The 16544-nt window shown below is 40.3% G+C and overlaps 1 protein-coding gene across 3 annotated transcripts in view; it reads right to left on the bottom strand.

The window, feature by feature from the left end:
- Positions 1 to 16544, bottom strand: part of FHOD3 (formin homology 2 domain containing 3) — a 406197-nt gene that overhangs the window by 116089 nt on the left and 273564 nt on the right. For all 3 annotated transcript variants that reach the window (XM_082479632.1, XM_082479633.1, XM_082479634.1), the window contains exons 7-9: positions 13238 to 13349; positions 7161 to 7255; positions 468 to 611 (exon numbers count right to left, since the gene is read on the bottom strand). In XM_082479632.1, the coding sequence (XP_082335758.1) occupies positions 468 to 611; positions 7161 to 7255; positions 13238 to 13349 (351 nt within the window). The remainder of the gene's footprint in view (positions 1 to 467; positions 612 to 7160; positions 7256 to 13237; positions 13350 to 16544) is intronic.

Below are 16544 nucleotides of genomic sequence, written 5' to 3'. Positions count from 1 at the left end.
GCTGCAAACTGTACAGGATCTGGTCCAGTGTAAACTCGTAAACAAGGACTTGCTGGGTATTCAGCTGCGGAACAAGTGGTATTTGTGAAGCTGAGCCCAGCTGAACCTTTTTCACGAGCTGAATACTTCTGCACGTGGAAAGAACTTCTACTTACTTCAGGAGGTGTAACTAGCAGTCTGAGAAAGTTTTAATTGCAAGCAGAACTGCCTCTAAGGAGACCAGTAATTGTGCTGGTTTGCCTTGGAGTATGCCCCAGCTCTAGTACGAAATGCATTGGCACTAAACGCAGCTATGTGCCGTAGCAGGTCACATATACGAATGTGTGTAATAATTCTAGCAACCAGATGGTTTTCTTTTAAAATAAAATAGATAACCAAATTTCACCTAGGTTACATTCCCCCCCCTCCCCTTGGCTTTGAAGTCTGCACAAGCTGTAAGATGCATAAAACAGGGCATGTTATGTTACCTCATAAATGTTAAATTGCTCAACTAAGTCCAAGTCTGTTCCTTTCTTGTTCAAGTGTCTCTGTGAAATAGCTTCAATGCCTAACTCTTCCAGACAGTCCACCACGTCGTAGAAAGAGTCTTGATCTGGCAACCCCGACAGCGTCTAAAAATCAAAGGAAAAACATTTAAATCTGTTTGTTTTGAAAAGAATTAAACAAAGGTTTCTAAAAGCGGGTGGCAAGTGGTGCTACGTATGATTTCAATAAAGTAAAACCCATGATGTGGGATTAGAGACACCGCTAGAAAATAAAAAACAAGTGGCACAGCTTTTAACAAACAACTCTGTGCACTGTGTAGAAAAATGAATAATTGGCAAAACAAATCAATGTTGTTATTTCATACAAAAAAGTATGGAAAATACGGGTCTTTAAAATACACAGTTGGATTCTTCCTGGCTTCATTCAAGTACAGATTTAAAGAACAGAGAATGTTAAAGCATCAAACACAGGGATAAAAGCGAAGAGAGTGAAAAAAATGGTTTAGCTAAAACCAGTGAAGCTGATTTCCTACTGATTCCTTTAAGTTTGGCCCGAAGAAGAAAAAGTCCAATGCACAGCTGTGTGATGTCAGGACAGCAGGAAATATCCTGCACTGTGTGCCTACTGTCCTCAACACCTGCAGCAGAGGTTATCCTCCCAGCGCACAAATTGTTTTATATTAGAGAGACAGTGACTCCTTTCCTCCCTTTCAACTTGAAAAGTCTTATTAAAGGTACGCTGACTCCTTAACTCCCACAAAATTTTAAGAGAGTTACTAATTCCTGCTTATGGGGTACGTTGTTACCAGTGACACTGGAAGGAGCTTTTGCACACTAGAAAATAAAGAATGCCAATAATAACAGCTATTGAAAATGCACTGTTTGAATTCAGAGCTTTCTATGCCACCTGCTCTATGTTCAAGAGCCAGCATTTTTCTTACCATAGTCATTTCCCATTTTTTTGGTGAGTTCAGAAAACTGAGAAAAGGAAGGTGGTCTTCTGCAGTATACCACGTATACCAAAGTATGCCACCGCAGTGTATGCAGCGAGAGGGACTGAATCAAGCCACTCGCAGCTTTACTGCAGAGTGATGCATGGGAAGAGGACGTGGGCACTGGACAACTTTGTCCAGAGCACAAGTGAACTTTATCCACTGGAGTCCTGTAGACACTTACAAAGTCAACAGAAAACACTAATATTCTGGTTTGCCATTGATTTCTGCTCAGCTTGTGCTGATTTTTTAACTGCTCCTTATGGATGATGAAAAAAAAAGTGTAATCCTGTGCATGTTGAGCAGAAGCTACTGAACACACCGTGCAACCTACTTGCAGAGCAACAGGCACCTCATTGCAAGAATCAGTCTGTACAGAGCCATTTCTGCAAAACACGGGAGAGTGCAGACTAGAAACAACACAATTATTCTGGATCAGCTCACCAAAGAGATGCTTACTCTGAAGTAGTTTCCTCTCTCCTATTTAATTAGCTAAGTAACTTATCTCTACTCCCAGTAGAGGAGAGAAGGAGTAAAAGATAGAGACAGCACATGCAAAAACCAGGTCCTTGCCAGAAAGAGTTTCATCTTCTCATGCCCGGGATGGGATGAACTGCGCTCTGAGAATACTGGTTTTCTGGAGTGTGGCTTTCCCAAAGCGGTACTGAGCGGGAGAATGCAGAAGAGAGCAGCCACTCCGGGCTGCCTCCCTACATCCAAGAAGCTTTACATTCAGAAAAATTGGTCTGAATTACGTGACTAACGAGAGAGGAACAGCGAACTGACATATCCTGCCCTGTTAAAGCAACTCTTTCCTGTGAAATGAGGCACTGGAAAATGCGCATCACCAAGGTACTTTAAATGTAATATTTATTTTTTTAAAAACTAAACCCAACGCAGCAACATCTTCTTCTTCAGTCATTACAGGACTATTGTCTGATGTTTGGTGAGGTCCACCGCAACAGGAATGCTCAGCACAAACACCAATGAAGTGTTAGGGTTATATGTTCAGAGTTATATGTTCAGGCTCTAGTTAAGAATTTGTCTCTGTCTAGGACCGTATTTAAGCCTCTCTTTAAAACCCACTGGGGACCATGGAACTAAATTTTCCTGAACAGTGCTGAAAGTAGATACCACGTACATTTTGTTCTTTCCTAAACTAACACCTAGCATTGAGTAGAAATCTGAGGATTCAGCAAATGAAGCTATCACACCGTAAATTCAACGGAGCTTTAACACAGACATGGAAATACTATAACAGAACACTATGTCTATCACGCTTTCTCTTGCTTGTGAAAGAAGTAGACAGCAGCTTCGCTGACCTGAGTGTCTTCAGGAACAACAAAATGTAATGTCTTACATGCAAAAGGGCGGACAGTCAGATCTTCTGCATAGATCTTCTAAAACATTTACTTCTTAAAATATCAGGAAACGGTCTTAATGTTGATATGCAAATCACCCGCCTTCAAGTATAGCTTCTTTTAAAATCTGAGGTCAGGCAGGCTGCAGACAGGGAAAATAGCAGCATAAGGTAGAATTTACTGGCAACCCTGCTTCTGTCAGCAGCCTTTTATTGGTTAATATAATTTTAAATCATGCAGCAGTGGAAATCTAATCTTCACTGCATGCTACTGGCCAGAATTGGGCAATTGAACTCCCAAGTACAGAAATCAAATATTTTCCCTTTGCACAGTTTGCCATTAAATCCACAGATCCATTTTCGGACCCTTATGCATATCAAATTCAATTTCTAACATTATAAAATGGGATGTAAAAGGGCACCTCTGGTGTCACAACAAGGTCAGTTCAGTTTAGCCCAGGAGAAAGTTATTTGCAGCAACTAAACACAAGGGACATGAGGTGCTTGCATAAATGACTGATTAACTCTGGCTTGTGATATTAGAAAGCAAGAGTGGGCCCCCATTTTCTTGGTGGCTTTATAAAAGGAAACAAAGGCTGCAACCAGCAGAGCAGAGGCAATAAATTGGGCAGGTCCTTCCAAGGTCCTGTTCCTTCCCAAGTACCTGGTGAAGTTCGAAATGATACTACAATATCAAAACAGACATACAAGTCCCATATATTTCTTCCTGCTCTGAAGACGGAACTTTAAAATATGAAAACCTGTCTAGAGAATTAAAATTTAGCCACTTGGAGAAGCATGTTTGAACCATACTCTGTAGTTTGCTTGCTGAATTTTGTTACGTTCAGAACTCAGGTGTACAAAGGAAGTATGAATATGTCAAGACTCATTCCTATGCCTCTAACCAGTTTTGACTAGAGGGAACACTCCTGAATTAAGATTTTTATTTGTTTGTTGTGTGATTTTACAAGTAGCTCTCAAGCCCTTGTGGGAAAGCCTATGCAACTTTGTGTTCTTCCCTCTCAAGTGGCTGCTTTTGAAATGGTGAACTAAATTAAAACCAAAACCCCAGCCTAGGACTATTGAGCTTGATGTATCTTCTTAACCATATTTTTACCAAAGCCTAAACAATATGTTTTACCTACTGCTAACTGTAACAGTCCCAGAAAAGAAAGGCAACAAAACTGATCTTGTATTGGGGGTAAAAAAAAAAAAAAAAAAGTTTTATGGGAGTATAACAGCCAAATGTTTTCCTAGGTGATAAAAACTATTAGACAACATGCTCAGCTGGTAACAGCATGTTATCCTTATCACAATGTATCCTCAGTTACGTTTCTGAACAAAACCTGACATTAATTAGGGCTAGCCTATGCCTGGCTTCAGACTGAAAGGCTCTCTTTATTTTCATTTTTTAAAATGTGCAGCCCTGGCTGACACTAGCTAGTAAAACCAGTAAGTATGGTGCCTTCTGTCATTTACAAAACAATCACAGTATAAATCAGTGGTGCAGAGAGGTTACAGACAACAGAAAGTCCAGCTAAATGTGTTTGGTGCGCAACGCTTTACAGGCAAGTCCAAGTAAATAAGAGTACTGCTCTGGTTACTAAACACCCAACAGAATGGGCTCCACTAGACGGCCCAGGCACCAGAAAGACACTATCGAAATCTTACAAGCTACAGTGAAAAGCACTAGATGGTAAATAAACATGCTTATGGGCATTAGCCAAATTTTCAATTGCTTTGGGATGGGAAGAAGCACCTCTCATGTATGTGTTTTCCCAGGAACCGCAACTTCTTCTAGAACATCTGGTGTGGCCAACGTCAGACACAGGACGTAAGATGATCATTGTTCTTGTGGGGCAGTTGCGATGTTCTTAAAGCAGGTTACCAAAAATTGATGTGCCAGCTGCTGTATTAATGCCACACTGGACTGAAACAGCACTTTTTTCAGCTACAGCTGACGGACCACTCACGGGTGGTCCATCACTAAGCTCCCACTAGTAACCACTGGCTTGGAAGCTGGTGCTTAAAGTCTTATACTGGACTTTCTAAAAAACATTCAGTGCTTAGTCCAACTATAGCAGAATGTACTAATTTTTATGTACCTCATAATTATTTTATCTTCCTTTTTTTTTTTTTTTAAATGTATTGCGTGATATGAGAGAACAAGCAATATTAAATACAGGTAAAAAGAAAATCAAGAGTAATCTTACAACTACAAAGCTTCCAATAACGAAGAGGTTTTATAGCAAGTAAACAGAAAGTAAACTGAATACAACACAAAACTTTCTTTCTACATTTGATGAGTAGGGTGGGTTTTTTATGTAAAGGAAACACAAAGGCTTTAATCTATCCGTAGTAATAGAAATGAAGAATTAGAATAAGATCTAACAGATCATAGGAACTAACCTAAGGAAGATAACAAGGTTATACTGGAACTACACATAACCTGAAGTATTGGGATCAATCTCATTTAAGAGATTCATAATGCCTAAATCCCCCTAAATTAAGAGAGGGTAAATGAAATGTCAGCATAAGTAAATTGGGTAAGCATCAACAAAAGAGAGGGAGAGGATGAAAGGATTGGAGCAATTCTTATGTCTGAGCAGATGTGTTTTCTGCTCCTGAGCAGGAAGGAAAGCACTCTGTAAATGTACTCATGGAGAAAGAAAAAGGAGTAGAAGTATGCTTCCTCAAGACAAATCCCTCATGAGGACTTTGCCTGCACTGAAAACTTCAATGTTTCCCTGCCTAGAGAAGCTGAAACCATCTGAACCTTCTTTGTATTCTCTGTGGGGGAAAAAAATTACAACTGTGACATGCTGCTTGCTGTTTTCTCTATAATCATGAAAAAAATCCCATTAAAAGCATCATAAAGCTGTCCATAAGCCAGATCATAATTATAAGCGTGGCATTGTGGGATTCCTCTCTTCCTTGATCTTCATAATAGCCTTGCTCCTTTGACTGACTTTTTGTGTGTTTTTAAAGAACTACCTCTTCCTAAAAATAGCTTTAAATTTAGTTAAAAACTCAGACTAAAGGAATCAACTAAAGGATGATAAAAGAGTCAACATAGAAAAACAGTTTTGAAGAAGTCAATCGCCAGGTAGATTACAACTGCACAAATGATCTCAGAAAGAGGAACTGGTACATGAAACAATAAGGTGTAAAAGGGAGATGTTAAAAACTAGTCGCCTTGGCTTCAATAGCAGCTACAGACAGGAGGATATAAAACTGGTGATGCCTTTCAGAAAGAGTACATCAATGAGATAAGGTGGTCTTTTAAAGTCAAGAGGATCCTTACTACCATGTCAGCAGGAGCAAGGGTGGCTCTAAGTAAAATTACAGTGACGTCAGTGATGTCACGGGGCGACATTAGTCCCTCTTGGGCATCTTTGCAGCCATTGAGAAATTATTTTATCAAAAGACCCCAAAGCAGCTCTCGGCTCCAAAAATGTGGCCATGAGCACAGTAAGCTGGCAGCCTGATTTATGACCTCCCCCGACGCTCAGGATCTTTAGCTGAATAGTGAATAACAATGATATTCTGTAATACTCTGGCCTATTAAGTAAAATCATAAAACACATGGTTATTTTGATTTGCTAGTAGTATGTTGATCTGTGCTCTTTAAAAGATCAATTTTTAATTTTAGTCACCCTAAGATTTGTTTAGGACTACATGTTAATTTTTAAGGAATTTACACTAACAAATGTCTAACTTTTACAGGCCTTTCACTTTCTCCCTCCTCATAGCATAACTGAGTACTTTGGAAAACGTGATTTTACTGCAAAACTACTACTCGTAATACAGAACACCAGAAAATATAAAGAAAGAAAAAAATGTAACTTCATTTTTTTTTAAGCAGAAACCCTCTTACTAGTGCTCAGACCTGTTAAATTCATCATATTTGGTTTGCAGTAAAAAAAAAAAAAAAATATTTAAACGATCTGAACTAGAAAATTGTGCACAATGCAAGCCTTTGTGAGCATGTGATTTTTTCACCAGTACTTGCTTGCTTTCTCCCCTCGGATAATGTGTTGAGCTAGCTTGTTGAGTTTTGTTTTGCACTGCATTGTCAGCGTTGGGAGAGGAGCCGTGCCATAACATGTTTCCGCACAGCACCTAGCAAAATAGCAATTCTGCTCCCCGCTGCTGCCTCTGGATGACTGCAACACAAATAACAAGAGCGTGCTGACTGACTACAACTCGTCCAACAACTTCACTGGAACAGGTCTCCTTTGTCATATATTCTCAACGGGGAAGATCACTACACAATGGAAAATACTAACATCTCCATCAGTTATGCTAATAAAGTTAACAAACCTTGTTAACCAATGTCATTGCGTAAACCAGCAGTTCAGTATCAACCCCATCCTTCTCCTCCAGGATCTCCATGATGTTGGACCACGGCTTGACCCCTAGAGGAAAAGCAGAAATCACTGGTGATGGTGATCCAAATGGAAAGCTGTTACATCAACATTTATCCAAGAGGTAGTACAACAAGGCGGAATGATGTCGCCAGGTGGAAGATCAAGACGAAAGATCCAGCTTCCTCTGCGGTCTCCCCCGGTTCTCAAAGGGTGAAGTTAATGCAGACAGTGAAAGCTACAGTGCATCCTGATGTGGGGATCTAAAATATGCCACATGGTCTTTCCCCAAAGGTACTTCACCTTGACCATGAAGGAAGCTTTGTTAGCCCAGTTCTATTGACACTGAACTTCTAAAGTTTAGGCGGGAAGAATTTTATCCCACTTATCATAACTTCACATAGGTTTAGAGAAATCTGCAACAAAACCCTATATGCTATGCTTTCAGTGTATTTGTTACTCACCTTCCTAGTGATATTACTGAGTTATGCTGCATTAAGGTAAGTCCTATTAACAAAACGGTGTAGCAGAGAAACAGTTTTCTCTAATGACAGGCTGCATGTCTTGGTTAAAAGAAATGATCAATGAGGAGGAAAAGATTTTTGCTGTGGTTCTTACTCAAATTATTTTAATAAAAATCCCCTCTGCAGAACTTTCAGATACATTTCTGTCATTTTTCCACTAAGTAAGGTCAAAATTTGTGCTTCTAGTTACAATCTATTTGCTAGATTTGCATGTTGATTTGCATTTGCATGATTATCTGATTGCCTAAAGCCAAGTGGCTTAGTGAGTTATTGTGCCAAAAATGGCAGAGAGGCAATGCCAGCCAGACTCAAGATAACGCCTTGTGTGGAAGGTACCTTGTAAAACCATCCTATTTCATTTGGCTAAAAGGTAAATGGTTGCATTTACTAAAGAAAAAACCCACATAACTATTTTATCTATGAAAATGAAGTAAATAATGAAAGACTGTAATTCAATGTTTTGTTTGGAGTAAAGTTAAAGGTGAGGAGAACGAAGCCGAAAGCTAACCCTAACTTATGGAATCACGGAATCACTTAGAGATACTCAATTCAACTACATGAGCATAACTACGACAGTCTTTGAATTTCAGGGGGAAGAATGCAAAGCACTCCGAGAGCCCACATCCCCTAAACACTACAGGGATGACGATAACGTGAGTATAATCAGGCAGTAAAATGCAGATGTTTCATCACTGTAACTGACTGACCAGTGACCCTGGTGTTAAAAATCTGCATTACTCTCACAGTGATAATGGCCCTTGTTTACTCATGCTGATATTATATATACATCTTACTACACAGACATCAAATCTCTGCTAACCCAGGATCTCCGTTTTCAAGGCGACGGCAGTGCACTGTGTGGAAAAACCTCTCTAATAATGAACACACAGACAGCAATATTTCTCCTGTTTTCTTTTCCCTTCTTTTTGAGACATTCTCTGATCTTGACTACTGAATAATAAATCAGAGCTTCTTTATCTTGAGCAAAATTGAAGGAAGGGGGGATTCGCTCTCAGCTTTCCAAATGTATTTATGTGCATTACTAATTAAATACTAATTCAAATACACAGCTGTAATGAAAATACACTAAACACCTCTTTACCAGATTCTCTATAGTGCGAGACATTTTGTGCAGTACATGTTCAAAAGACATGTGGAACAAATTCACTCGGCTCACAAATGATATATGATCAGCAGGAATGATATCCTCACTACAAAAATGTCTTCCTGTGGTTTCCAGTGAAAAATAAAAATGGAAGAAAATAAGAAGGAGAAGCAAAATGGGGAAATTATGCAAGTCTGACTTATAACACTGCCATTTGGAAAAAAGCGAGTTGACAACAACATAAAAAATTAATTACTTAATCCACTGCATTATTCACTTATAGTCCTTCTGCGGAAACATTATTTTGCAGGCAGGTTTTATTCTTACTGGAACAATCCTGTTCTGCTTTTTAAAGACAGCATCTTGATGTTTGATTTTTTTGCCTGAATGTCTCGACACTTCTCCATTATCGTAAAAGAACATTTTCAGAATCACCTTGCTTTTTTTCTTGCAAGGATGATGTATAATTTTCTTCTATCCATGATGCTTCTCTGTTTCAGAATGCATTTTTTTTAAATTGTTAATCAGGCACACTTACTAGTAAGGCAGCCCAGTAACAGCTCATCCATCTTTCAAAGTCTTTAATTAAGGTGCTGCTATTAAACATAGGCAATTCCAAAATCTAGCCTTAAATTTGAAATTCTTCATCTATTGCCTAATTAAAATCAAGAGGATACAGTACCACCAATAACTTTGACAGAGCTATTCCAACCTGTACCAGATTAAACTTTTCTTTTCAAATTGTATCTTCCTCATTACGATGTCAAGTTGAACAGCCAGTCCTTAGAACATGGAAATAGCCAGAAGGCCACCTACCCACCTGGGGACAAGGCAGTTCTGGTGTGGAAGTTGCACCATGAACTTACTGCACTACTATCCTTGGGTTAATATACCTTGCTAATACACAATGAGAGCCCATAGTTTCCAACCTATGACCCAGACAGCATGGGATATGAGCAGATCTAGAGCAGGTGTTTGCTCTCATCCACTCTCCTGTCCGCTTGGATTTCCAAATATGTTGTTCCTGAAGAGTCACCACAAGATGAGAACACAGGCTGAAGTCCTGCAGCTTCCATTTTCTGTGTAACGATTAGAATATGACAAATCCTGAAAAACAACTAAACTCAAATCTAGATTTGGCAACGAATGTGTATTTCTAGTAAACATGAAAATTCATTTAATGTATGTTACGACGTTTATTTTTAAGAACAGCAAGTGTAATCATTTATGCTTGCCAATTATCAAGAAGGTTTACTTTCCAGCCTGTCTCCTCCACTTGATTGTCATGTAGAAGAATGATGAGGTAAAAGAATGATGATGTAACATCCCAGAAATTCTTCTGGGAGCGGACTGGGATGTTCCCTTAAGGTTATGGCTTCCATGCAGCGCTTGCAGCAAAATTGATGGGACTGCTGAAACAGGCTCAGTGAAGTAAAACAGCAGAGGGTCGAGTTTTGTGTGTGTTCTCCTGCCTTCTAATGGGTAAAAGGAGAACTGCTCAACTGCCTTTTCACGGGCTTCTCACTGGTAACAGCTCATTATTGTGGCTACTCTGACAGGAAGGCGGGAGCCTCAATCCTGGTGCTACTACAGCACTCTGAGTAGTCACCCACTGCGCATACACCCACGGAGAGCAATGGGGTTGCAACAATCAAGCCTGTATTAAATTGATACGGTCTACTGAATAACGTTGCCCTTTGCTTTAAGCCTTAGTCTTTTCTTAGTTTCCCTTTTAAATGCTTTTACATATGAATCTCAAAAAAAAAAAAAAGGAGAAAAATAAATTTAATGCTGTCATTCATTCCTTACACAAAATCTTGGCATCACAACTACACAGGATGTGCACGACATGTATAAAGCGTGAAAAACTTCGCATCAGGCCAGAACCATGCATGAGGACCACCACCAACTTACAGAGTACCCATCTCTAGTTGCCATAGGACGGAAAGATATTAACACGTTTGGAAACACCTCCATATCTTGTACTCCTGGCTATTTACATATGAGTGAACATACAGCCTTCCATCACACCTGCAGTATGGGCATTAATTTAGTGGACATCGATGCGTGAAATGGCAGGAAAAGCAGAGAACTGATAAGGAGGGCCATTTCCAAACAGTGTAACAAATCAGGCAGCAGAAACTTAATTCACTAACATTATGGGAGAGTGTCCAGGTCAGCAACAGGGCCTTAATGTCTGTCCTAAAAAATGCTCATGATAAAGCAGCCCCAGACAGCAGAGCGCAATGCCAGCTCTGCTTTCCAGAGCCCGCACGGTCCCGGTATGCTTAAACTGAAAAGAGATCGAATTCCTCTGGGGCTCTGAAACAAGAAAGGGCGGGGGGAAGGGGAAACTAGATGGAAGCATAAGTAGAAGCTATTTCCTATATGATGGGGACCATGCAGTTATTCAGTTACAGTCTGCTTGTATCTGAGAGTAAAGCCGGCACTTCCACGGATCTCTGTACTTCAGTTTGCATATGGATGTGTTCTCTCATAGAAACCACAGATGGGATCGCTTTGAAACCAGGCTGAGTTATTATGGGGCTGTTTCTGTTAATCATGTGTGGTACACATGTTGAGGAATTATGTCGTATCTCATCACCTTGTATGTACATGAAACATTGGACTTTTTTCAAAGCAGTGCTAAACTTAATTATATACCTGCAAGATTTATGACACCGTTTCAAGAAAAGGCACATCGCTTTTTCTTCCTCTGTATTTCTGTTCCATTAAATCAGTCATTAAAGGCATGTGCTCCTCAGCTATAAGTCACTTATTTTAAAATATAAATTAAAACATAGCACATGCACAGCTAAAAGTGAGGTCTATTACACTGATGACCTAAAAAAGGAACTAAATATAAAAAGAGGGAAAAAAAATCTCTTTTGTTGCTAAGTGCAACTGCTTAATAATAATAATTTAAAAAAAAAGAAAGGAAAACTGGATATTTGGGGCCAAATTATTTGAAAGAGACAATTTTTCATGACACAATCCGCCAACCCACAGGTATGAGAATTCTCATAAACCCTCTCTTCATACTACTAACAATTCTCCATCTAAGTACATGCATCACTTTTTTTTTTCACGTTTTACATTGTTACTTAAGTTGTTTTATTACTTTGGGGCATGAAAATGTTTGCCTGAGGCTGTTCTACAAATACAGAAGGGAATACACAGCTCATGGTAGTGTGTTTTGGGTCCTCCTTTCTCTCTTTTCTTTAATGAGTTTAACTAGCATGTGAGCAGATGGCAATTTGAACATGTTGAGAATACGAGTGAGTTCAGAGAGCTGAGGAAATACTAAGACTGACTATAAAAATAAATCAGCGCTCACAATTACATGAATATTGTAATTACATTTCTGCTTATGGCACTGTAAGGTTTATTGGCTTTAATTCAAAACAGAAAGCCAACCTGGAGTCCACTGTTTAAAGTATTACACTGTTTTGGAATTGCCCCTGCCTGCTCCCCTTCCACAAGAGACAATCTGTGATTTTTTTTCTGGGGCCTTTTCAACACACTCATTCTGATAGCTGAAAGCAAAATCTGGCAATTTTCTCTTATTTCTGGCACCACCTTTCTCCCCATCCTCCAACTTTTTTTCTTTCACTTTTACCATATCAAGTCACTCAAACAAGTTCAGCATGGAGGCAGTTGCTCCACAGAGGGGATCTTGCTTTCAACCTCCATGTGTTTGAGACCACAACAATGGCTCTCCCAACCTCAAAAACTCTCCTTGAGGCAAAGGAATGTTTTGCATCAAGAGAGAATGCCCCGGGAGCTTAGCAATGGCTTTGTGGGAAGAACAAGAAAGAACCATTTTTGTTCTATTTATTTGTAAAAAATACAGTATACATATTCAAGTATTTTTCATGAGCCTGAAGGGTAACAGATTTCATAGTATAATATCTGCTTAAGGGCTTTATTTTAATGTAACAACAGATGGTTTTGCTTTTACTATAAAGCCTGTACTATTACTGACCTCGTCTTTCTCTTCAAAGGGATTACACTGATTAGATATCATTTTCTCTTCTAAATCAGACTGTTGCTTCTCGAGAAGGAAGTGGAAAGACGGCCTGGCCCGAAGGAACCTCCAAGGTCAGAAGATGCAACGGGGCTTACTTTGCACATGGGTGCAGGGAAGGGGCAATGACTGCGGCGCCCAGGGACGCAGTTGAGTTCCTCAGCTTTTCACTCTTCACCTTCCCCCTGTAATTCATTCCTCAAAACAACCTTAAGTTGCATGCATACTTAAAATATGTTTTTAATCAAGAAATGAGGGGTATGTCGCACAAAACGGGCATAGTGACAGCAACTCTAGAGCCACTGCAATCAGTGATGAAATGCAACCCTGACTTCAGTGGTGTTGGGATATTGCACCCCCCGAGTAAGGCTACTTACCTCTCTTTTCATCAACGGTAGACACTGCCTGGATTAAAAGCGGTGCGTTGGATTCGGTATACTCCACAAACACCAGCAGCAGCTTCAGTGCTGTCTTTACCACTAGGCGGAACTGGAAGAAAAAGAGTGTGACTTGTCATTCAGCAAACCACAGCATTTCCAGATGGGCTAAATGACATGGGGCAAGACGCAAGCGCAGCGATCCAGATCTGGTAATAACACACAAACGGAAGAGATTAAGCTGTGCCAGGACTGAAAAAATGAAAGGTAGCCAGTTGGCTGAAAATTTCATTCGCTGGGCAGTGCTCTCCGAGGGAAGTCTCAATAGTTGACGAATCCAAACAAAAGCTTATACGCTGGCATATGTAATAAAAGGCTGAACATCCCACTGATGCTCGCACCTATGCATATCCCCAACATTGGTGTCCAAAGCTTGATGTACACAGAACCTACTGAGCTAAGAACGCACATATTCCTCTCTTTCTCAACATTTATTTCCCCCTTTCACTGTGAGCTTTTAATGCTGTCATATGGTTGTATGATGGGATGATTTTCTCCTCATGCTTTCTTTTCTTATAATGTTACTATTTAATGCTTAAATTACTAAGTAAAGTGATCTTCATTATTTAACACAACTTGGGAGAAAGTGTGTTTAATCTCTGACTACCCCATCCTGTCACGAAACCGGTGATTTACTGGAACTGAGCATTCTGCCTGCAAGTTTTCAAACTCGGTTTTTTGTACATCCTCAGGAGTGTGAGTTCAGCAAAGGTTCAACATTGGTAAAATGGACCTAATGGAAATCAACAGCCAAACTCTCTCAGTTTCATCACAGATCTCCCATTTCCAGAGTGGATCATTTGACTATTAGATAGTTTTCAGAGCGCTCAATCAGAATCTGTAGGGACTTGCTTGGTGTGATCAGGTACGTGAAAAAACAACCCTTTACTTAAGGGAATATCTGGAGTTTTTAATCAAAGGAGGTGTGAAAGAGGAGGACTTTTTAATAGGCAGGACTCTACATGGCCAGCTGAGAGGACTTTTACTAGGAGCATTGACTCTAAGTCAACCTGCTATATGCTCAATCTAAATAATGGATTTAGAGCCAAATAAAAGGTGATACACTGCTGGTCCCAGAAACACAATTTCCAACCTTTTGCCATTGAATCAAGCTCCAGAAAAACAAGTATTTGTAGGTTTACTGTATTTTCTTGCTACCTTGTTCTGCAACAAATCTATCCAAAAACGAGTAAGGTTTTTAATGAGGCAGCTACAGTAATGTGGTCATTACTCTCTCCTTTGCCACTGACAGATTTTTAAATCTACTTTAGGATGCATTCATGTAGAAATAAGCCATGCTCCAGAAAATCCCTGTCTTTGTCTCATCACATTAAGTTGGTAGCGCTCCGAAACATAACCGTCTGGACATTAAAATGTCTCACCCAGGGGGAAAGGAAAGAAACCCACCTGTATTGCTAAACTATTTCAGGAAGAGAGAGAGAGAGATAGCTTCTGTCAGTATTAGCTCATACCCATTCCCTCATTTTTTCAAGTCCTCTCAACACAACCCTCCTAAGAGGCAAAGAATCACTATTAATCATTTCATAGATGCACTCTAAGACAGTGACCCTGTCTATATTTTAAAAAACACCACAAGCACAACGGCATAGACTCAAGCTACTGTGTTCACATTGCCACTCACAGAGACATACCAGAGCTCGCTTCAAAGTAATGAGATAAAATGCAGCTTGCTGCTATAAAGACAGAGTTTAGTGCGAACAGTGACCCAGGCATTCCCCTAGTTTCTTGGGTTTTACCCACTCGTGCTGAATTGAGCTTAATGCACTGCAATGCTACTACTAGCAATGCAAAACCTTCTGTTGCTGAATCAAGACTCTTTCAGATTCCATGTATCATCAAATCAGTTACTTTTAAGGCTGACAGCCAGGAAATCCCAGTGACAAACCTGACCAGTCCCTTAAGATGCTCTGTTAGCCCCATTTGCAGCTGTACTGCTGCAGTGGTACTTCATAGATACATCGGGTAGTTAAATTAAAGGCAATTGAAATCCAATGACACACCAACAAATCACTTCCCCACAACTGTATTGGACATCTGCGTATTTGCCTGTGAGGCCAATACCACACTGTTTCTGCTCTTCTACAATGACATTTCCCTTAGCAATCGAGTTCATATGTTTAAAAGACATATTAAAAGAATTTCCAACAAGTCTCCACTTGTTTTGTAAAGTTATTTCGTAAAATACAAGTTACCAGATTACTGTAAACAATTCTAGCATTAACATACTTCCCAGATAACCGCTTGTGTACTACCTACTAATCCAATCAGGAACCTTTCCCTAGAAAGGAAATCTTGGATATTACTTTTGATGGTTCTTAAAACCTCAAGGCTGGGCCACATGGTAACAATGGGATGCATTTATCCATAAGTACTCCATGGCAAAGTTCCCATATGTTTCCATTTGACAGCAATCCGTGGGGGACACACTGGGCTTATGCCTATTTTTGCAAATCTCTTTTTCTTCCAGAGAGATACCTTTGCTCTAACTGTTGCCTGCCGGCCATGGCAGCTGCTGCAATAAGGAGGTAGTCCCCACGCACCTCGTATGTGCCACACTCCAAATCCTGTGAAGCCGCAGGGCGGCCCACTGCAGCCGCACCAGACCAAGGCTCAAACCGGCAGATTATTCGGGTCCCGTCTGCAGGTGTCAACCCCCTGTGCTTAACAAGCTAACAGATGACAGCGTAAGGAATAAATTCCACCCAGAAGCAGGCCTGGAGAAAACGAGTGGTTAGAAGAGCTAGGCTTTGCCTGCCATTTAGCTACTAGAAGGACACCGTAAGTTCGGTTCCCCAGCCTGAAAATTTTCAGGGCTTATCCAACTCCTCACAAAACACTCATACAGCCCCGGGGAGCGGAGGTGTCTGTAGGTGAAGGTACACATCATGGCAGCTTTCTGTGGGTAGTCAGCACAGTCACTAGCTTGGAGAAAAACTGCATTTAAAACCCACTGTTTCGTCCTCAATAGAAAATGGCACTTGAGACCCCTGTGGGCACTTCTAAGCCTGCTTTGGCCACCACGGGCAAGTACAAAACCAAAATACTGCACTCCTAGGCTAAGCCACACAATGCCTGCACTGGGCACTTACTAGCTACCTGTGACTCACATAACCTCTGCCCACATCCTAAACTGGGGCTTTTTAATGCTGCTTTAATAGGGCTTCTTGACAGAAGCAGGCAATCATCGAGCAGTTGCACAGCCCCTTGCAAAACTGAAGTCTTCAGC

The sequence above is a fragment of the Vanellus vanellus genome (genome assembly GCF_965231255.1).
Source record: "Vanellus vanellus genome assembly, chromosome: 2".
Classification (NCBI taxonomy): domain Eukaryota; kingdom Metazoa; phylum Chordata; class Aves; order Charadriiformes; family Charadriidae; genus Vanellus; species Vanellus vanellus.
The sequence above is the reverse complement of the archived record's forward strand: the minus strand, read 5'-3'. Positions and strand labels throughout refer to the sequence as shown.